Here is a 22,870-nt window from a genome sequence, read left to right as displayed (position 1 = left end):
GTATCTGCCGTACTAAACGTGGAGGACTTCTGAACAAGAAAAGAGTCAAACAAAACAAAATGATAGCTAATATTAAAAGGCGTGCTCCTTCACATATATTTTAAATTAATGATTTAGCTTGCTTTATTGTTGAGGCTTAAAAATGAAAGTTTTTAATGCAGCATGTGGAGATTTGATTTTTTTTTTTTTTTAAAGATTTTATTTATTTATTTGGCAGACCAAGAGAGACGACAGCTAGAGAGGGAACACAAGCAGGGGGCGTGGGAGAGGGAGGAGCAGGGAGCCTGACTCGGGGCTCGATCCCAGGACCCTGGGATCACGACCTGAGCTGAAGGCAGACGCTTAATGACTGAGCCACCCAGGCGCCCCTGGAGATTTGATTTTTAAGTGCATAGAGTGTATGTTACTCTTTAGCTGACTCTGTTTGGCATAAAAATAAGTTGTTTTTGATAGCTTGCCATTTCGGCGACATTCATGTTATAGCTGCAGGAGTGCAGGGAGAGGTGGTGTGGTGAGGGGAGAGCCAAGGGCTCACGCTGCCTCTTTCTTGGCCCTCGCCTCGCTCCCCCTGTCCTGTCTGGAACGGGACACATCGTCGTCTTGCCTCCCCACAGGGCTGTTGTCAAAGGAGAGAAGGTGGTGTGTGTCATAGTGTGTGTGAACTCGGCAGGTCTCTGCAGATGCGGTTTATCATTCATTAGGAGGAAGATAGTCACTTTTTATATAGTTGTATTTTAAAAACATCTGTTGATCTGTTACGTTTCAAAAACAGGTTACTGTGACCGACAACGGTACCCCCCCCAAATCCACCATTGCAAGAGTGATTGTGAAAATCCTTGATGAAAATGACAACAAACCTCAGTTCCTACAGAAGTTCTACAAAATCAGACTCCCAGAGCGGGAAAGACCAGAACGAGAAAGAAACGCCAAGCGCGAGCCCATCTATCGCGTGATAGCTACAGACAAAGATGAAGGTCCCAATGCGGAAATCTCTTACAGCATTGAAGATGGAAACGAACATGGCAGATTTTTTATTGAGCCAAAAACCGGAGTGGTTTCATCCAAGAAGTTTTCTGGAGCTGGAGAATATGATATTCTTTCAGTGAGTTAGGATCTAGTCTTTGATTTTCTCACGTGCTTTGTTCATCTGGTCTTAATGTCACTTCTCTGAAAACGTTCTCTCTCTTCAGTAAGTGGCCTCGGTGTTTGTGACCTAACATCGGGAAATGTGGCTTTCGTTTTGCCTTCTCAGCTGTCGCTCCAGTTATTACCTATGTTGCGTGTGGCATGAAGAGGTTGCTCTTTTTAATCAAACCTTAAACATGGGGAATATACGAATAACAGAAACTTAAGTGTTTGAAATTGGCTGGGTTTGAGACCAAACCAATCTGTGCCTTGGTTATAGGATGTAACTTCTAATTTGCTCCCTTCATCCCCTCTGCTTATTTCATAGATTAAGGCAGTTGATAATGGTCGCCCCCAAAAGTCGTCAACCACTCGACTCCATATTGAATGGATCTCCAAACCCAAACCATCAGTGGAGCCGATTTCATTTGAAGAACCATTTTTTTCCTTTACTGTCGTGGAAAGCGACCCGGCGGCTCACATGATCGGCGTGATATCTGCGGAGCCTCCCGGCACACCTCTGTGGTTTGACATCACTGGTGAGTGTTCCTCAGAGTTCTCACCATCCTTGCACAGGTAACGCTGAGGAGAGCCTGTTTTTTGGTTTCCTGACTTTTGTATACATCTCCGGACTTAAAATTGGGAGTCAGACTTAGAAATGGAGAGTTTGTCTTAAATTGCAGTATTTTGATTGCAAAATGTTTTATAATATCCAGCGTGTACTAAACTTGTTTAAAATTGGGGCTGTGCATATACCATATCCTTAATGTAAAAATAAGGTTTTTAAAAGTGCATGAAGGAGTTAGAAACCTGAGTGTTTTGGTCCAAAAGCACAACTTCTTAATTTTCCTTCTTGATACATAACATATGGCACATTGCTGTTTTTAGTGAATATGGTTTGAATGCTCGAAGTAACTGTGTGACTGTCACATGTCAGTATTTTATAGGGAATAATCTTACAGATTTTAGTTGCGTAACTTATATGAGAGTGCTAACTATGGCCTTCTCAGTTTTATTTACCACATTCTGGGAATGTGGGAAGCGGGGGTCAGGGGATTCATTGACCCTGTGATAAAGATCATATGCCTATGTCAGTTTTTCGTCATTCTTTTTCATTTAATTGAGTTTAGACATAGAACGTATTCCCTTACTCTCCCATACTTAAAAGAAATTCACATTAAACTTTGACGTCTTCGTTTTTAAAATGCTATTTGCTTACGTTATTTTAATCATCAGGATCTTTAAAAGCATAAGTATGGATTGTGACTCATCTCTAGTTGGTCCTTTAGGTTCCTTTTCCCTCTTCCAGCCCTTAGCCACCCTCCCCGCGAACTGCCGTATCAGCATTTGAAGTGGCTGGGACGTGGGGCCGGGGGGCGCCGGGGGTGTGGGCTTTACCTCTCCCACTTACCGCCCCCCCCAACATGGTTTGGCTGCATGCCCAGCTTGGGGCGTTGTATGCAATCGTTGAGGTCATCCACACCTCTGAATCCCTTACTTCAGTTTTAAAGAAGAAAGGTGATTTTCACAATGAACTACAACCAAAATCGCTTGTTTGCTCCCTGTTAACTCCTGTCACACTTGCAGGCGAGCCAGGCTCCCCGTTGTGCCGTGTGTAATGCTGACCACCTTTGGAACTGGTCTGATTGATTCTCTCCCTTGTTCTGTGCTTGCCTTCCATGCTTGCTTGCTTCTTTGTGGCTGTGCCAGGAGACACACTTGCTAGAGAAGTGTTTTCCATCTTTCAGATGACTTGTGACCCGAACTGTACAGCAGAAGGTATCTGCTGAGATCCCATAATTTGCCTCAGATTATGAGATCTAAAAGAAAAGCATCAGTTTTTAAAACCTTTTTTATTTCCCGTGACTATCTTCCATTGCCCTTGTTTTCGTGGCATGCCCATGGTCACCCATTCCAGTTGCAAACATGCTGACTGCTAAGACATCCCGGGATCATCCTTAGTTTTAGGTTTCACTGAAGATTTTTTTTTTTTTTTTTTTTAATGTGTGTGTCGTTTTACTTTTTGGTAAGATTGAGTAATAGAACCTCATCATGGCATTAAGACTTTATTTTCATTCCATGTCACTTCATTGATAAAAGTATCTCAAATTTAGTGGATGCGGAAAGAGTTTTATCTAGAACATAATTGGGAATGCATTTGGATAATGTCCGCAGCACAGAAAATTTTGCTTCATTAACTTTGTGTTTGGCAACAATGGGCAAAATTTCTTTTTAAGTATAGAAGAGCCAGGACTAATTGATGTTAACTGCCACGATTTTTTCCAGAGTTAACATTTGTTTTTAATAGTTAATTTATTAGGGCAGTATGCTTCAAGTGTCACAGATTTTTTTTGAGTAATTAAACATTTAAATGGCTGACTCTGGTTAGTACAGGATGTTATAGATAGCTAGTGGGATATATAAATTAAAGACCTATTCAGAACCCCTGAAAAAGCAAATGGAAAGTAACTCACTGGCAATATTGGCAGTGGTTTTCCGTCTTGGGAGTTGCTTTCTAGCTTTCCTCTCAGTAGCTTCCCTCGACAGTTAGGGCTCAAGTGTGCATAGTAGCCACTGTCTTTCTAATTGGCCTTTCTTTTCTTGTCTTTCAAAGTGAAAGCTCCTTGGAATCACCTTAAGCAGTGTGTCAGAAGTGGGTCTTTTTTTCCCCCTGTCCTGAAGAATTAGAAAACCACAAAAGAAATGACAAATTCTCATACTTTTCTGTATGTCCTAACTTAAACTAGGTGGCAACTACAACAGTCACTTTGATGTGGACAAGGGCACTGGGACCATCATTGTTGCCAAACCTCTGGATGCAGAACAGAAATCAAACTATAACCTCACAGTTGAAGCTACAGATGGAACCACCACTATCCTTACACAGGTAAGTGAATCACCGACGATGCATTCGTCAGAGGAGGACTGATAGAACTTTCTGGTTTTTATGGTGCCCAGGCAGCGTGAGCAGTTGATTCAGCCCTCGGAGGCTCCCAAGCAGAGTTACTGTGTTGATAGAGCTTACACATATGCACACCGAGGACTTGTATTTAGGGAAAGGAAATTGACTGCAAATCTTGGTGTAGGTTTGGCCTGTAATTAACCAGTTTGGGAAATTTTGAAAGAAGACTTAAAAACAACAACCCACTTTTTTTTTTTTTTTTAAAGATTTTATTTATTTATTTGAGAGAGAGAGAACGAGAGACAGAGAGCAGGAGAGGGAGGAGGGTCAGAGGGAGGAGAAGCAGACTCCCCGCCGAGCAGGGAGCCCGATGCGGGACTCGATCCAGGGACTCCAGGATCATGACCCGAGCCGAAGGCAGACGCCTAACCATCTGAGCCACCCAGGCGCCCCAACAACCCACTTTTGATCATCAGAATCTTTCAATTTTATGTTGATTTTGAACAGTGTTAGTATAAATTGTATCACTCTTGAGGATGAGTTGTCCAAGTCATTTTCATTAAAGGTCATTAAAGTGATTAATGATCTTTTAAATCACTTTTTTGAATTTTTTTGCCTTTTGACTACTTTAATGAGGGTTGTAGAAAATGATTGATAAAAATTGTTCTCATAATTCCTTTAACATCTTTATTTGTTCCTATCTGGTGATTAAGAGATAGCCAGATTACTGGGATTTCAAATTTAAATGTTAAAACCCGAATACATTAAATTCTCTTTGATTCTCAGTGTGGACTGTTTGAGAATTTGTTGAACATTTGTTATATGCCAGGTATTGTTCTAGAAACTGAATACTGGGAAACAAAATCCTACCCTCATAGAGCTTACCTTAGGATGGTGGAAGCTGAGATTTACATATAATCTGCTGTGTCCTAAAGGACAAAAGAAGAAATGAAATACTAGAAGATAAAATGTTCCAAATTCCAGTGTTTTTTTTTTTATCTTTAGGTGATACTATTTTAAATCTCAAATGAGAGAGATCATCTGTTAAATCATTTAGTTGCACTGAAGAATAAAAGTTAGAGTCTGTGATGTCTTTTCAATTAATAAATGAGTAGATGATTCAGAGCTAGTTATGAAAAGACCTTCTTCCTTTCTCCACATGGTTGTGATTTTTAGTGTATTTAAAATTGACACATGGATGATGCTTTGGGGTCATTTTGAGATTGCATGTAAAAGTTTTAGTACAGTATTAAAATTTCATTTCTGTTGGTAACTTCTCATTATAGAAGTTAGACTTTAGAGCATGAAAATGAGAAAAACACGGAGTTGTAGTAAATGTAACAGGATAAATTTTGAAAGGTTTAAAGAGTGTAACTGTATGTGGATCAGTTCAAATAATCTAACCAGAAATCTAGCAAAAGGAACTTAATAAGCAGTAGAAATGTCCCACTGTGCCAAGCATTCCCATTAATGAAGACGATCTATTTACCTGTGGCATTTATCGCTTATTACATAAATAATTAAGTAGCAGTGTGCCCCTTCCCCAATAATTGTAGTTTTTAGCGAGTACCGCTAAAAGCTTCGAATGAAACGTGGAGTAGATTGACTAAAATTTCTCATAAAACCCAGGAAAGAAATTACAGTCTTTCCAGGGACACAGAAGTATCTTAAGTTTTAGTGCTTCATTTATACTTTGTAAATTCTTTTGAGTCCTTTTCAGAGGGTCTTGATAATATCCTCATGACTTGCTCGCAGGGAGGGGGATTCAGAATCTCCAGGAGTGGTCCCAGAGCCCAGACTCACCTGGGGAGGTGTGGGACAAAGGGGACGGTCAGTAATTAGGTTTCGATTTCCACATGGGGCCGAGGACAGGGCGGTAGGCACGGGGATGAGAACAGCCTGGCAAATGTCGCCTGAAGAGCGACGCGGAGATAAGAATTGGGTTAAGGACCTGGACCATGGGGTGGATTCGGGTTTGTAGGTAAAACTCGGGCCCCCACAGGGCGGGTCAGTAGCAGCGGACGGCAGGTCGGAGGTTCGGGGAGCGCTGTGGGGTTGAGTCATAGTTGCACGAGAGGGGCGGTGCGGGGTCCCAATGCGGTCCCCAGTGCTCGCTGCTCCTTGCTTTCCTGTCCTGCCGTTTGCTGCTCGGGATGCTGACCACTGTTAATTCAAGTCGCTTCGCTTTATCTCGTGTCTCGAGGTAACTTCCCAAATCCAGTTAGGGCTTGTTCCTCTCTTTGAAAACAGCTTTGCTTCCGTGTTTCCTTTTGGTTTCTCTCAAGCATCCGCATTACGCCCAGGTCGATTGGTTTGGGAATCTTGGCTCTGCCTCTTACCCTGTCCCTGGGCAGGTGGCTGGAACCCTCTGGGCTTCCCTTTGGTCATCGGGAAACTGGGCTTAGTGATTTTGTCCCCCCAGGCACTCTGAGGGTAAGTGAGGTGTAGCACATGGGCGCTGGCGCTGAAAGTGTCCGCGCATGCTCACAGAGCACTGGTGTGGACTCCTGCTGGACACTTCAGTCCCCTCCCTGTCTCCGTTCTCTGTCCCTGCAGTTCATCTCGCACTGCCCACTACCAGAGGGGTCTGCCCGGTTGGGAAGAGGAGGGGCAGGTGAATTTCCTCGGATCAGCTAGTTCAGGGCGTACAGGATATATAGCTCTCGGGCCTCTGCTTGGGAGTCCAGGCTCCGCGTACTGGATGTCGCCTTCTCCCTGCTCCCTTACCATCCCTTAGTGCCACGTCCTTCTCTCCAGTCTCAGAAAGACAGGGTGTTTGATGCCACTTCTTGCCTTCATGTCTCTGACCAAGGTCTCCCCCCGCCTCCCATCTCAGTATACACTGATCCACCAACCTAAGACCTACACAAGCAAAGCCTTATTACCTCCTCCTTGAAAGCTTTCGGAACGTCCCACGCCGTTTCTGGACTCCTAAAGACTTACTTGATAACTCATTTGATAATATGCGGAACCTCATTATGCCTCGTATGTGTATGTGTAAGACATCACCTGCCGAGCTTGAAAGCTTCCTGAGGGCAGGGATTGTTGTACATTCATTTTATTTGTACCCCAGTAATGTGTAGGTACGTGCTGAGTGTATAAGGGCCCTGTGAATGTGCTTCATTTGAATTGTTGTATCAAAATTGGCTGTTTTTACCTTCCTTGTTCCTATTTAGTTGTGATTAATTGACTTCACAGCAGGATTAAACTACCTCTACCCAACACTCACTCCATTAGAAAAGTACTATGTAAATTTATAGTGGAAATGAATATATAATGATTTAACTTAGAGAAATTATAAAGCCATCCCTTCTGGATCATCATTGACCTTTAAAAATGGTCTGTAGTTTTAAATGTTTATATAACTTTCACATAAAACCTTTCTGTGGTTTAGCGAACGCATTTAGTGTGTATATAAAGTTTAACGTTACAAATCCATCACTGACGTTGCAGTGTTTTATGAGAACACTGGTGTAGTCTTCATGGAAAGACCTGCAGCTCATATGCCCGCACCAGGGTGCTTAATAGCTTAACCTGTGCATTCCTGCGACTTTGGCCTCCTGTGCCATTTGGACTAGCAAACCTCTTTACTTCATGCGTGCCAGTGAAGCTCAGGTTTCTTGCTCGTAACTATAAACCATCTTTATAATCAGTACTGATTTCTACTATGCCTTATCCACACACATCTTTTCAATCTGAAAATGAATCCTCTTAGTGTTAAAGTAAAAAAAAAAAAAAAATTTTTTTTAATTCAGCTTAGGACTATTATGTTTAATACTGGTTTCCCCCCCCCTTTAAGGTTTTTATTTATTTAAGAGAGCTTATCTTTTCAGTATACTTAAATTGCTTTTAGAAAATGTGTTTACTATTTATATGTAGGTTTTATGATCACAAAAATGTAGTAAAGATTTTTAAAGCACATTTCTAATTTATTGGTAGGAATTTGGAGTCTCAATGATTAGAACAAGGAATTTCAATATGGTATTTATCTAGTACCTTACTCACCTTGCTAGCTTGGTAGTTGCAGATTCAAATCTGATACAGGAAATTATCTTCTGTAAATCCTGCTCAAGTAAATTCTCTGTTATCCTTAAATGAGTACTCTAGAAATCTCTCTACTGTGGAGACCTGAGAGAAATTAAGTGTGCAGTCAGAAAGAAGTGTGTGAAAGATGTTACATATGTCCTCCAAAGTTAGTTTCAAGAATTAAGAAAGTTCATTATCTTACTCATATGGGCAGTATATCAATGGAAAATTTTAAAGATTTTTTTTATTCTAAATTTTTGTTGCTTTTCTCATTTTGTTTCATTTTGCTAAAAAAAAATCGGTGTTTTTTTCAATATGCATCTCATGTTTCCCCTTGATTCTGTAAATAATAAAATATCATTATTAAGGATATTACTATAATGTGAGTCATTTTTGTCCTTATAGGTATTTATCAAGGTGATAGATACAAATGACCATCGTCCTCAGTTTTCTGCATCAAAGTATGAAGTTGTTATTCCTGAAGACACAGTGCCAGAAACAGAAATTTTGCAAATCAGTGCAATGGATAAGGATGAGAAAAACAAGCTAATCTATACTCTGCAGAGCAGCATCGATCCATTGAGTCTCAAGAAATTTCGACTTGATCCTGCAACAGGCTCTCTCTATACTTCTCAAACACTTGATCATGAAGCCAACCACCAGCATGTTCTTACAGTCATGGTACGGCTTTCTGCTCATTCTTCGGCCCCCATTCAGATTCTGAAGGGTTTCATATGTTTGAGAGTGATTTTTAATCAATTATAGGGAAACCCCCGACAGCACTGCTAACATATTGATTCTTTCAGGTGCGGGATCAAGATGTCCCTGTAAAACGCAACTACGCACGGATTGTTGTTCATGTCAGTGATACGAACGACCATGCCCCTTGGTTCACGAGTTCCTCCTATGAAGGGCGGGTTTATGAATCAGCGGCTGTCGGCTCAGTGGTGTTGCAGGTTACAGCTCTGGACAAGGACAAAGGGAAGAATGCTGAAGTGCTGTATTCGATTGAATCAGGTATTTTTGGAGCACTTAGTAGATTAACTTTAAAAAGTACATTTATTTTCTAAAACTAGTTCTGTGTGTAGAAACATTTCTGCATGTCACCGTAAAAATTGCTTAATTTGATCTTTAGCTACCATTTTTCATATTAGGAGAAAGAAGACTTCTTTTGTCCTTTAAGCTTTTAACTCAATAGAAAGCAAAGAGAGAGAGTCCTACGTTTAATAAAAGGATTCACATTAATTAGCATATAGTTCAAGGCTCTGAGAAGTTCTGCAGTGAAGAAAACTCTATTTGATCGAATTCAATATTTCCACAATGTTTTAACCATGCAGCATTTTCCTTCATACTATTTGTTAACTATGAAACACTCTTAAGAAACCACTGGCCTCAGTAATTTAACTTTTAGAGCATTTTCTCTTGGGCACAGTAGGAATTTCCATGACGGAGCACTAGGTGTCATACCTGTGCTGCCCCTTTCACCCCCCTGCACCTTTAACAGTTGAGTTTCTTCATGGAATTGGGCTGTTAACAGTGGGCCCCAGGGTTGCGATTTGGACTGGAGATGTTGAAAAGCCCAAGGAGTCTGCTGGAGAGTTGGGCAAGGAAGGCCTTGAACATTTCTTCTACGTATGACAGGGCAAGAGGTCCAGAGTCTTGCTGGTAGTTACAAGGAGGATCAAAGTGAAATGTTTTGTTCTCTGTTCTCTTTTATAATGCTATTCACAGTCTTTCATCTATTCATTCCATGGACTAATGAAGCATATTTTCTGTATCACGTGCCGTGCTAGGAGCGTGATATATACAGAGGCTATCATTGGTCCACAAATGTATGTTCGCGCAAAAGGGAAGCCCCTGATTGAAATAGGGATCTGCTTTAGAGTATATGATTTGTATGGTCAGAATTCATTTTGTTTTGGGACCTTCCCTATTCATGCCACATATAGTGAATAAGTGATTAAGTATCAAGAAGCCTGCTTCCATTTTTCCATGTTTCTCAAGGTAATTGTTAGTACAAAGAATATAGACTCTCTCATTCTTTTGTCTTTATAATGATTTTAGAATATCATGCACTTAACTTGATTTGTGTAAGTCCATTCCTTTGCGTATTTAAAAATTGTGCCTTTCCTAGACATTAGAATTGGTAGAGGTATCAATTAACTCTAGGTCATATAATCAAAAGCTGAGCATGGGGAGTAATTTAAAAAAAAAAAAACAACAACCACTTAATCGATGTGTTTTATGTGATTAAACTATTTTTATTTCTTAATACACTTGAAGCCTCATTTGTTTCCCCCAAACCAACCAAATTTAGTCCATTACCCACAAATAAGATTTTCTGTACTGCCCGGGGTTCAGGATTAAAATGTAGTATAGTTAGCGCCTTGAACAAAGATGAAGGTTTTTCCACTGGTTCAGAAATTTAGCTGTTAAAAAAAAACAGTGCATTCCATTTGTGCATGCCTGAGCAGTTCAGCAAAATAATTTTCTCATAGACAAACCGCCTGGGTTTGTGTAGGAGAAAATGTTAAACTTTTCCCTTAGCTTTCACATAATTTTCAACAACTGGGTGGTTAAAATATGATTGTTGGTGCCTGACTGAAGGCATGTGCATTCTTGAAATGCTTGTAATGACTGATGGGATTAGTAATTTGGTATTCCAAGAATGGAACTATATCTCCCCTCAAAGAATAGATGATACCAAGGGCCTATTTTGATATAGAATTTGGACTTCTAAGAGGATATTCTTTATAGATTTGTTAATACAAAATGTGTGCTAAAGAATTACTTTATAGGCAACAGCTACCATTAAAATGCAGAAGTGTGTATGTGAATCTGTTTAAATAATAGGAAATGTAAAATGGTCATACCTCCTTTCATTTATTTATATTCACCCACTTCTCATTTGTGTCAGATTACATTTAATAAAGTTCAAAAAACTAGTTACAGATTCAGGCTGTAACACTGCATGTTTAATTAGCAACAATTTATTGAGCGAAGGGTTTGGTCTGATTGGGAGTCTTTAGGGAAAAGAATTAATTAAAGGATATTTTCCGGAACAATTGACTTATGTGTTTAGAGACAATCAGGGCCATACTCTGGACTGTATGGTGTTTTCTTTCTTTTTTTAAAGTAGATTATTGTAACTTCAAAACTATCATCATGCCTGGAGATAGAAGACACTCAGTGTATGTACTTATTAACTAGAATTGATTTCCTTCCCCAAACTTAGGTTAAATATAATTGCAGGTGAAACTTTAGGTTTCCCACTTGAGGCTGCCAACAGTTGGGCGGTCAGCACTTCACTGAGCGTCCACAGCACGTGCACAGTAGGAAGAAATGGATTTCTGTGCACGGCTCTGACATGCCCTTTGGGGTATATGTATGTAATACAGTCCTTGCTAATGTGCACAAATTCACTTGTTTGTCTGGATAATTGCCTCCTTCAAATAGAACAATCTAAGGCTATTTAGAAATCACCAGTATCTCCCGCTCAAGTGAATGACTAAGCCCCCAACCTGGTACAGACTCTACCGCTTGCCCTATTAATTCCCTCACAAATACCGCATGTGTATTTCAGTATTTGATGAATGTACCTGTTATTGGATCAGACAGGGGCATGTGTAAGCCATGCAGCTACCCTTAGTGCTCTTCCACATAAACATGTTGCTTGCCCATCTGCAAATCTGATGATTTCTGCCACAGGATAGATGTATGTAGGAGCCGTCTGTTAATTGGCTCCCTGGGTTCCTGTTTAACCTTCTTAAGATACTCCAGGTAGTAATGTTTCTGAATTTTACATGCTGATAAAAATTTATCAGTGAGTGTCTCCTATGTGTCAGGCATTTTTCTAAGCACGGGTGATAAATAATGAATAAAACAAGCCATGTTTAAATGGGGACTTAACGTTCTAGTGGGAGAATGGCTAAGAAGGTTGCAATATGTGCTATAGAGGAAAAAACAGGGTATGGGGACAGAAACAGCCGTCCTGATTAGGGAGGTAAAGGAAGGCTTCACCATCACATTCTCTAAGCAGAGGAACATTTGGGTAAAACCTGAGTGAATGAATGAATGAGAAGCAATGAGAATAGCTGGGGAAGACTGTTCCAGAGAGAACCCCCCAAATACAGTCCTCCTGAGATGAGCATGTGCTCTCCTGGTTGAGGAGTGAGGAGCCAGCATGGCTGGAGGGCAGGGACTACGTTGTGTGGACAGTGGTGGGTTCTAATGCCGCCAGCTTGCTTTAACGCAGGTAAAATCTATTCATTCTGTTCTCTAGGGCCTTTCGTGTTTGAAGCTTTAAGATTTCACTGTACAAAATGAGAGAAAGGGATAGAGATGATTGAATGTAAACTGTGGTAGGTTGGCTGCTTCATTAGTACAGACATAGGATAGCCCAGGGGGTGGGGATGAAGACTGTCATCCACAGGTTTTTGTGGTCGCCCTGTCAGTCCCGGGCAACTAGTCACGGTTTTGAAAGATAGGGTGACACCCACGTAGGATGAGAGAGGTCCTTGGAATTCTGAGTGACTAAAGCACAATGAGAGAATCTGGGATTGTTGACTCATAAATGCAGACAGGCAGAAATTAGGGTCTACGAGGCATGGTAGAGGCAGTGTGACCCGTTTGTGGGTGAGGGTTCAGCTCAAAACTTGGGGGCCCGGAGAAAGCCCAGGCCTCTGCACTGTTTCAGAGCCGGGCAGGCTTAATGAAAACCAGACTGGACCTGGCCTCAGAAAAAATTGTATCATGGATTTTTGGAAAATGTATTAACAGAAGGAAATGAAGGCTGTAGAGGAAGTGTTTACTAGTAATGATGTGGGGAAAGGAGTGCTTGGTCGGTCTCCTGGTTTGCAAATCACACGGTAAGTCATTCTGGCCTATGAAGTACCCCATGCGGTTGCAAATCTAGAAAACAGAACTTGAAAAAGCAGTTAAGGGGCACGTCAGCTTTGTTGTGGGGAAGTGTAATAGTTCATTTGGGGAAAATAAATTCAGTTCTGTGACTAGGATGTTGGATTCTGGACTCTGGTGTGAAACAGAATGGGGATGAAGCGTGGGTAGGTGGATCAAATCTGAGGACCCTCACAACACTGCCTGAATCTATCCAAAAAGATAGTAAAGTGCTAAACTTGAATAAACTGCTGGTGTCTTCAGAAAGATTTCCGTGATGATACAAAACCGGGAACGATTATAGAGTTGCATTTGAAGCTAAATATCTGTATACAATATGGCTGGAAAAGGTCCAAAGAGAAGCAAGGGAAACAGTCTGTTCTGGAGTGGGGTTTCTCTGTCTCAGCACTGTTGATACTTTGGAGCAAAAATATCCTTTGTTGTGGGGGCTGTGCGTGCATTGTAGGATGTTTAGCAGCATGCCTGGTCTCTGCGTTAGTAGCGCACTCGAGGTAGTGATAACCAAAAATGTGTCTAGACATTGTTGCATGTCCTCCCTCAGTAGAGAGAACCGCGGACGTAGAGAGCAGATTGACCTGAAAAAGATTAAGGAAGGGAATATGACTGAAATTTTTGAAATGTACATAGTGGGGCAGATTATACACAAGCTCATTCATCAATTCCCTGAATATTTAAAATAAGGGACAACTCTCTTGAAGCTTGTTAAAATTTCTTAGTGAATTGACATCTTCCCTTTCATAATGAATAAGAATCTTGAGAACTTACAGGTGATAAATGCTGAAACCAGAAGTATGTTTCAAAGGGTTTTTTGGGGGACTGTTGGAAAACTCATATCTGCCTTACCAAAGGATAACCATACTTTCCACAACACATCCCTGGCTCAACCGATAGCAAGTGAGTTCCAGCTTTAGGTTTATAGAGTAATCTTTCTTCTGTTTCTTGCTTTTCATAATTTATGGACAAAACTCAGAAAAGTCTGTGGCATTTTAGGTGGCTAAAAATGAAATGAGTTCCATTCAAATGTCGATAAGCCCCGAATTTCTGTTTAATTTTAGAAAATCACTTCTAGAGATAGCTTTGTTTCTGTATCTCCAACTATGAGTTGTATTGATGGGTCCTTGTATTTTTCTCTAACATGGTTTTTTTTTCCTCCCTCCTCCTAGGAAATATTGGCAATTCTTTCACAATTGATCCCATCTTGGGCTCTATAAAAACTGCCAAAGAATTAGATCGAAGTAGCCAAGTGGAATATGACTTAATGGTAAAAGCTACAGATCAAGGCAATCCACCAATGAGTGAAATAGCTTCTGTGCACATCTTTGTCACAATTGCGGACAACGCTTCTCCTAAGTTTACATCAAAAGAATATTCTGTGGAAATCAGTGAAACCGTCGGCATTGGGAGTTTTGTCGGCATGGTTACAGCCCACAGTCAATCATCGGTGGTGTATGAAATAAAAGATGGAAATGTAGCCGATGCTTTTGATATTAATCCACATTCTGGAAGTATCATTACTCAGAAAGCCGTGGATTTTGAGACTTTGCCCATTTACACATTGATTATCCAAGGAACTAACATGGCTGGTTTGTCTACTAACACAACTGTTCTAGTGCACCTACAGGATGAAAATGACAACTTGCCGGTCTTTATGCAGGCAGAATATACGGGACTCGTTAGCGAATCAGCTTCAATCAACAGTGTGGTCCTAACAGACAAGAATGTCCCGTTAGTGATTCGAGCAACTGATGCTGATAAAGAATCCAATGCTTTGCTTGTTTATCACATTGTTGAACCATCTGTACGCAAATACTTTGCTATTGATTCTAGCACTGGTGCAATTCATACGGTGCTGAGTTTGGACTACGAAGAAACAAGTTCTTTTCACTTTACTGTACAAGTGCATGACATGGGGACGCCACGTTTGTTCGCTGAGTACGCGGCTAACGTGACCATCCGTGTAATCGACATTAATGATTGCCCTCCTGTGTTCTCCAGATCATTATATGAAGCTTCTCTCTTGCTGCCAACATACAGAGGAGTAAAAGTCATCACAGTAAATGCTACAGATGCCGATTCGAGTGCATTCTCACAGTTAATGTACTCCATCACCGAAGGCAACATCGGGGAGAAGTTTTTTACGGACCCCCAGACAGGAACTATAACCGTGCAGAACACAACTCAGTTAAGAAGCCGGTACGAGTTAACTGTGAGAGCTTCTGATGGCAGATTTGTAAGCTTTACCTCTGTGAAAATTAACGTGAAAGAAAGCAAAGAAAGTCAACTGAAGTTTACCCAGGATTTCTACTCCGCAGTAGTGAAAGAGAATTCCACCGAAGCCAGAACATTAGCTGTCATTACTGCCATTGGGAACCCAATCAATGAGCCCTTGTTTTATCAGATCCTCAACCCAGACCGCAGGTTTAAAATAAGCCGGACGTCAGGAGTCCTGTCAACCACTGGCATACCGTTCGATCGCGAACAGCAGGAGGCATTTGATGTGGTCGTAGAAGTGACCCAAGAACAGAAGCCTTCGGCGGTGGCCCACGTAGTCGTCAAGGTCATCATCGAAGACCAGAACGACAATGCACCAGTGTTTGTCAACCTTCCTTACTATGCTGTCGTCAAAGTGGACACCGTGGTGGGCCACGTGATTCGCTACGTTACCGCCGTGGACCGAGACAGCGGCAGAAATGGGGAAGTGCATTACTACCTGAAGGAACATCACGAACATTTTCAAATTGGATCCTCAGGCGAAATTTCACTGAAAAAGCAATTTGAGCCTGACACCTTAAATAAAGAATACCTCATCACAGTGGTTGCAAAAGATGGAGGGAACCCAGCCTTTTCCGCTGAAGTTATAGTTCCCATCACTGTTATGAATAAAGCCATGCCTGTGTTTGAAAAGCCTTTCTACAGCGCAGAGGTTCCAGAGAATATCCAGATGCACAGTCCGGTTGTCCACATACAAGCCAACAGTCCAGAAGGATTGAAAGTGTTCTACAGCATCACAGATGGAGATCCCTTTAGCCAGTTTACCATTAACTTCAACACTGGCGTCATAAATGTCATAGCCCCTCTGGACTTTGAGTCCCACCCAGCGTATAAGCTGAGCATCCGAGCAACCGACTCCCTGACTGGCGCCCATGCTGAGGTGTTTGTTGACATAATCGTGGAAGACATCAACGATAACCCTCCTGTCTTTGTTCAGCAGTCTTACGCCACAACCCTGTCTGAGGCATCCGTCATTGGCACGTCTGTCGTTCAAGTTAGAGCAACAGATTCGGATTCAGAACCCAATAGGGGAATTTCATACCACATGTTTGGGAATCATAGCAAGAGTCACGATCATTTCCACATAGACAGCAGCACTGGCCTCATTTCGCTAGTTAGGACTTTGGATTATGAGCAGTTCCAGCAGCACAAGGTTTTTGTAAGGGCTGTGGATGGTGGCATGCCCCCACTGAGCAGTGATGTGATTGTCACTGTGGATGTCACGGACCTCAACGATAACCCGCCACTGTTTGACCAGCAGATTTATGAAGCCAGAATTAGTGAGCAAGCTGTTCATGGGCATTTCGTGACCTGTGTTAAAGCCTATGATGCAGACAGTTCAGACATAGACAAGTTGGACTATTCCATTCTGTCTGGCAACAATCATAAGAATTTTGTCATTGACAGTGACACGGGGATTATCACACTCTCCAACCTGCGCCGGCACACCTTGAAGCCGTTTTATAGTCTTAACATTTCTGTTTCTGATGGAGTTTTCAGGAGTTCAGCTCAGGTTCACATAACTGTAATTGGAAGCAATCTGCACAGCCCTGTTTTTCTTCAGAGCGAATATGAAGTGGAGTTAGCCGAAAATGCTCCCTTACACACCCTGGTGATTGAGGTTAAAGCAACTGATGGGGATTCTGGTATCTACGGTCACATTACTTACCATATTGTAAATGACTTTGCCAAAGACCGATTTTACACAAATGAGAGAGGCCAGATATTTACTCTGGAGAAACTTGATCGAGAAACCCCAGCGGAGAAGGTGATCTCGGTTCGTTTAATGGCCAAGGATGCTGGAGGAAAGGTTGCTTTCTGCACCGTTAATGTCATCCTTACAGATGACAATGACAACGCACCCCAGTTTCGAGCAACCAAGTATGAAGTGGACATCGGATCCAGTGCTCCCAAAGGGACATCAGTCACGAAAGTGCTCGCGAGTGATGCTGATGAGGGATCCAATGCCGACGTCATGTATGCCATTGAAGCAGATTCTGAAAGCGTCAAAGAGAATTTGGAAATTAACAAAATGTCTGGCGTAATAACTACAAGAGAGAGCCTAATTGGCTTGGAAAATGAGTTCTTCACTTTCTTCGTGAGAGCTGTGGATAGTGGGTCTCCATCCAAAGAATCTGTTGTTCCCGTCTATGTGAAAATACTTCCACCGGAAATACAACTTCCCAAATTTTCCGAGCCATTTTATACCTACACAGTTTCAGAAGACATGCCTATTGGGACAGAGATCGATCTCATCCGAGCAGAACATGGTGGGACTGTTCTTTACAGCCTGATCAAAGGGAATACTCCCGAAAGTAACAGGGATGAGTTCTTTGTGATCGACAGGCAGAGTGGCAGACTGAAGCTGGAGAAGAGTCTCGACCACGAGACAACCAAGTGGTACCAGTTTTCCGTACTTGCCAGGTGCACTCACGATGACTACGAAGTGGTGGCTTCTGTGGATGTTAGCATCCAAGTGAAAGATGCCAACGACAACAGCCCTGTCTTAGAGTCGAACCCATACGAGGCATTTATTGTTGAAAACCTGCCAGGGGGAAGTAGAGTCCTCCAGATTCGGGCATCTGATCTAGATTCAGGAACCAACGGCCAGGTCATGTACAGTCTAGATCAGTCACAAAGTGTAGAAGTCATCGAATCTTTTGCCATTAACGTGGAGACAGGCTGGATTACAACCCTGAAGGAACTTGACCATGAAAAGAGAGACAATTACCAGATTCAAGTGGTTGCCTCAGATCACGGTGAGAAGGTTCAGCTGTCCTCCACAGCCATTGTGGCTGTTACCGTCACTGACGTCAACGACAGCCCCCCGCGGTTCACGGCGGAGATTTACAAAGGGACTGTGAGCGAAGATGATCCCCCGGGCGGTGTCATTGCCATCTTAAGTACCACAGATGCTGACTCTGAAGAGATGAACAGACAAGTTAAATATTACATCACAGGTAAAAACATTTACACGGAAGGGTGTAAGTTAAAAATAAATTGTACTAGAGGTGTACATGTTGAAGTGCATGTTTTAGGGAAATGGGGAGTTAAGGGGATGATTTTAGTAGTTACGTCTAAAGTAAGTAGAAATAAGTAGAAATAATCTATTATTTAGACATAATTAGTTATGTCTAAAATAAGTAGAAATAGCTATTAGGCTACATTTCAAGTTCTTCGCCTGAGGAAAGCGAAGAGTTGTCCTATTCGACTGTTTTTGATGTTTAGGACTCATTCTGTTGAACTTTATGCTTAGCATATGGTAGGTATATTATAATTAACTGTAGTTTCAATATAGGCTGAAGTATTGCTTTAAGTAGGCTTTACATTTTATTTAGCTTAATGCTGTGTTTCAATACTCATTTTAATGCCTTGATGTTGGGAGGGGGGTGGTAAGTGGGAAAGCTAATATACCAAATTTAATTGTAGTAATTTTTTTAAAAAAACCTTAATTCTTCTAAACCATATTATTACATATATATTTTGAGCAGTTTATTTCTTCTGTTACTTAGATCATTCCTTATTTCAACAAATTTTGACTGTCCTCTTTCTCTATTGATTTAATAGGAGGAGATCCTTTGGGACAGTTTGCTATTGAAAATATACAGAATGAATGGAAGGTCTATGTAAAGAAACCTCTAGACAGGGAAAAAAGGGACAGTTATCTTCTGACCATCACAGCAACTGATGGGACCTTCTCATCAAAAGCCATAGTCGAAGTGAAAGTTCTTGATGCAAATGACAACAGTCCAGTGTGTGAAAAGGTGGGCTATTCTTTCTTTCTATATTATGAATTTGGATTTCTTTCTTCACCCTCTCGGTAGGATTGTCCTGTGATGCTGGGTGTAATTCAGCTGCGTTTCATTTTATAACCTCTTACTGTTTAAGCAGAGCTGAGTGTTCAGTGGAGCAAGAGTAGCGTTAGCTCGGGAACTATTTTGGGGAATGCTAAGTAGCTTAAAATCTCATTCAAAAATACTGTAAATTATGGGCAGGCTTACAGTTTGTGTTTGACTCTAAAAATGCTTTGTGACGTTTATCATTCTCGTTCTTGGGGGATGAGCAGTAGTTCATCTACAAAGCTCCATTTTGCTTTAACAAGTTGGTTTTGGGGGGCACTTGCTCTTCCACACACCACGGAAACAGGTTAATGAGGGTGCTCTCGCAGCTGGGGCGCCCATTTCCTAGGAGAACAGACTAGAGAGGAGCTGTTCCTGTCCGGGGCTGCTGGGGGAGGCCTGGAGCAGCGATGCTCCCTGCTGCCTGGGGGGGTGGGGGGGGGTGAGGAGCAGCTCAGCCTGGGGGAGGTGGTACTGAGATAAGCAAAGGGATTGGGACTCTATCCTAGAGCAAAGAGGGACTCGGCCTCCTTTTGTATTTGAAAGGTGGAGAGGACCTGAACGAAGAGTTCCTTACAGAAGATGAGTTTGGCGGGATTGTGTGCATGTAGGTGGGCGCGTGTGAGAACACGGGGTGGGAGGGGAGGCCGAGGTGGCCAAAGAGAAGAAAGGACAAGCTGGTGCCCTTGGTGCTGCCCGCATGGGGCAGCATGGCAGGCGTGTCGAATCAGGATGGACTCTGCTGTTTCCTACAGAGGTGAGAGGGAGAGAGACCAAAGATACAAGCCTGGAGTGGAGTTGGTCTAAGAGGAAACGTGTTGTGTTCCACTTCAGACTTGGTGTTAGGTAACGGGACATTCAGTGGAATAGGTTTGTAGACATTTAGAGATGGCAAGACTAAAGATGGAGATCGGGAGAGATGTAAACTTGGCAGTTTCTATGGAGAACTGACAGCGGAATCCATTTGGGAGGATAGTAACAAAAAGAGACAGAGAGTCCATAGGCGTATTTCCTTTCCTGGGGAGAAGGGAGGGAGAAGCAGAGGCGGGCGGAGGAGAACCATACCAGGCAGTGTTACTGAGCGCGCAGGAGGAGAGGACTTTTAGGAGGCAGGACAGCGAGTGAAGGTTTGGCGGCCAAGCGGATGAGTGAGATGTGGAACAGGACTTTGGGACTCAGAGACTGGCTTGGGGACCGTGGGCTCTGTATCCAGATGCGGATGGATGCCTGACGGCAGGGAGGGTGTGTGTGAATTGCACACACAGGAGAGTCGGAGGAAGGAAGGACTGGTAGATTAAGGGAAGGCTGGGGAGAGTGAGGGACAACGGTCTTGAAGAGGGACAGAGAAGCTGAGCAGTGTCGCCGCTGTGGAAGGGGACAGAGCTGTTCTCTGGAAAGTACAGTGTGCTCAGGAGGGAAGGGAAACTCCGGAGGAATGAGGAGTTCGATCCACATGCAGACTTTCTGGCAGCAGGGTTTTGTGTGGGTGGGTGGTGGAGGGGTGGAGGATGTCTGTGTGTGTCTTACAGAAAATCGATGTGTGTGTTTTGCCTTTTTTTTTTTTTTTTTTTTAACACTTGGCATATTACTTGGATGCAATGCCTTGTGATCTTTGGGAATAATAAAATTAGGACATTAGATCATTTGAAATCACCAGTATTGCAAAATATCCTGTTTCATGAGCCATAAAATGTCGTTTACCTAAAACTGAGCTCACATTAAGAAAAAAAAAGTCAACAAAATCTCAGCCTGTTTGTCTTATGTTTTGGTTTATGGCAGGAGTTTCTCATTAGTTAGAACTGGAACTAACCGTTCATTATGTTTGAGTTCGGTCAGCTGGGGAGGGAGGGGGTGATGGAGGCTAGCACAAGAGCCCCCCCCACCCCGGGGACCTTTGGGGATTCTTTGTTTTCTCCTGTGACATGGGGATGACCGATGTCTCAACTGCAGTTATATCTGGTCATGTGTTGGGAAGGATTGCAAGTAATGGATTTTCTGTATTGAAAAGGAGACATTGATGTAACAGGCATTTACTCTCCAGTTTTGGGATAAATATGGAATACTTATATTTTCTTACAAGAACTTAACTTAGACATGAACCCTACTCAAAGACGTCAGGTATTGAGAATTCTGTAGGTAAATGCCACGTTAGACTCTTCCAGTGACACGGAGGAATTGTTACCTGTTACCTGACTCCCGTTTTGTTTTAAATGTGTTTTATAAGAAAAATAGTTTTCAAAGCTCCTTGGATTCTAAATTCCATCATTTCCCATGTTTTCTGTGACCAAAGTTAAACGTCTTTTTTTTTTTTTCTGTTATTCCCTTGGCAGTCATGTTAACCCTTCATATTCTGTGTTCACGACATTGCTTAAAATCTTTGTAGACTTTATACTCAGACACGATTCCAGAAGACGCCTTTCCCGGGAAGCTGATCATGCAGGTGTCTGCCACAGATGCGGACATCCGCTCCAACGCCGAAATTACTTACACATTGTTTGGTCCAGGTGCAGAGAAATTCAAACTAAATCCAGACACAGGTAAAGATGGGGCTTGGGGCAAAATTAACTGCGTTCCAATAAAGTCATCTCACATATGTGGGTGGTTTTAGGTCCCACGTAAAATTTGAAATTACGTTCTGTTCCTATAAAATTTACTCTGATACTACAAAATCGGCATCTTTTAGAAATCTACACAGCAATTTGCTGTGTAAAATTTGGGGTGAGATTAAAAAAAAATTAACAACAACATCACCTACTTGAACCAAGGATTTAAAATTTAGATTAATATCAACTTCTCTTTTTTAAAAATAGTTCTGAAATTTAAGTATATCTCAAACTTTCTGCTTCATGCATTTTGTATATAGTTAGTTTTCTTGAGTCCGTGGGCATAAACCAATAATTTAGCATATTCCTTAAAATAATTAATAGTATTCTATTTGTATGTAAATCTTTGGCTGTTTTCCCTCTTATAATTTGTATTTTGTTAAAATTACAGTTTTCTGGCAGCCACCCCTCCCAGAACTAATTGTAAACATATGAAGCTATGAGTCAGTTTAAAAATATTTAAATTTGGTAAATTAGGCAGTGTTTTTTTTTTTCCCCCCCTGTTTTTGTGACATTATATATAATCTGAGAGGCCCTAGCCTCGAAATCTTTATGACTTGAAGAGCCAGCAGCCAGCAGGGTCTGGAAACCTGGGTCTCACTGGGGTCCTGCAGATGTTGACTCCTGTCACTGATACCATCGTGCCCCCCCGCCCCCAGTTCTGTCATCGTAAGAGAAAAGGGGAAGAAATAAGATGTGCGTTTGCAGTTCACATCTTATATTTCAAGCGAATCCATTTATTTTTGTTTGTTTTTAGGTGAACTGAAAACATCGGCCCCTCTTGATCGTGAGGAGCAAGCAGTTTATAACCTTCTGGTCAAGGCCACAGATGGAGGGGGCAGATTTTGTCAAGCTGATCTTGTGCTCACATTAGAAGATGTGAATGATAACGCCCCCGAGTTCTCCGCCGACCCGCACACCATCACCGTGTTTGAGAACACAGAGCCTGGGACGCTGCTGACCAGGGTGCAGGCCACAGATGCGGACGCAGGTACTGTCTAGGTGATGTATTTTGCCTTTAAGCGTGCTCGAAGACTGCAGGAACCTCTGTCCAAAACACATCCCAAATTCAGTCTCTGTAACTTATCTTACTTTAGGCATATCGAATAACTCGTTGTTGTATTGTGTAATTCCTCAGCCTTAAAAGTGGAATGAAATTTTTAGAATAATGAATTCATTTTTAATGA

At 42.0% G+C, this 22,870-nt stretch overlaps 1 protein-coding gene across 4 annotated transcripts in view; it reads left to right on the top strand.

Moving 5' to 3' along the window:
• Window positions 1–22,870, top strand: part of FAT1 (FAT atypical cadherin 1) — a 127,581-nt gene that overhangs the window by 82,791 nt on the left and 21,920 nt on the right. For all 4 annotated transcript variants that reach the window (XR_014141090.1, XM_081807811.1, XM_081807793.1 and 1 more), the window contains exons 5-13: window positions 773–1,102; window positions 1,454–1,664; window positions 3,873–4,012; window positions 8,459–8,734; window positions 8,860–9,070; window positions 14,134–18,201; window positions 18,809–19,005; window positions 21,464–21,617; window positions 22,441–22,674. Coding sequence is in view for 3 of the 4 variants with exons in the window: in XM_081807811.1 (XP_081663937.1) it covers window positions 773–1,102; window positions 1,454–1,664; window positions 3,873–4,012; window positions 8,459–8,734; window positions 8,860–9,070; window positions 14,134–18,201; window positions 18,809–19,005; window positions 21,464–21,617; window positions 22,441–22,674 (5,821 nt within the window). In the remaining variant the exon portion in view is untranslated. The remainder of the gene's footprint in view (window positions 1–772; window positions 1,103–1,453; window positions 1,665–3,872; window positions 4,013–8,458; window positions 8,735–8,859; window positions 9,071–14,133; window positions 18,202–18,808; window positions 19,006–21,463; window positions 21,618–22,440; window positions 22,675–22,870) is intronic.

The sequence above is a fragment of the Leptonychotes weddellii genome, chromosome 2, assembly GCF_054177405.1.
Source record: "Leptonychotes weddellii isolate Sample4059 chromosome 2, ASM5417740v2, whole genome shotgun sequence".
NCBI classification, from domain to species: Eukaryota; Metazoa; Chordata; class Mammalia; order Carnivora; family Phocidae; genus Leptonychotes; species Leptonychotes weddellii.
This window is presented reverse-complemented; position numbering and strand designations above follow the sequence as displayed.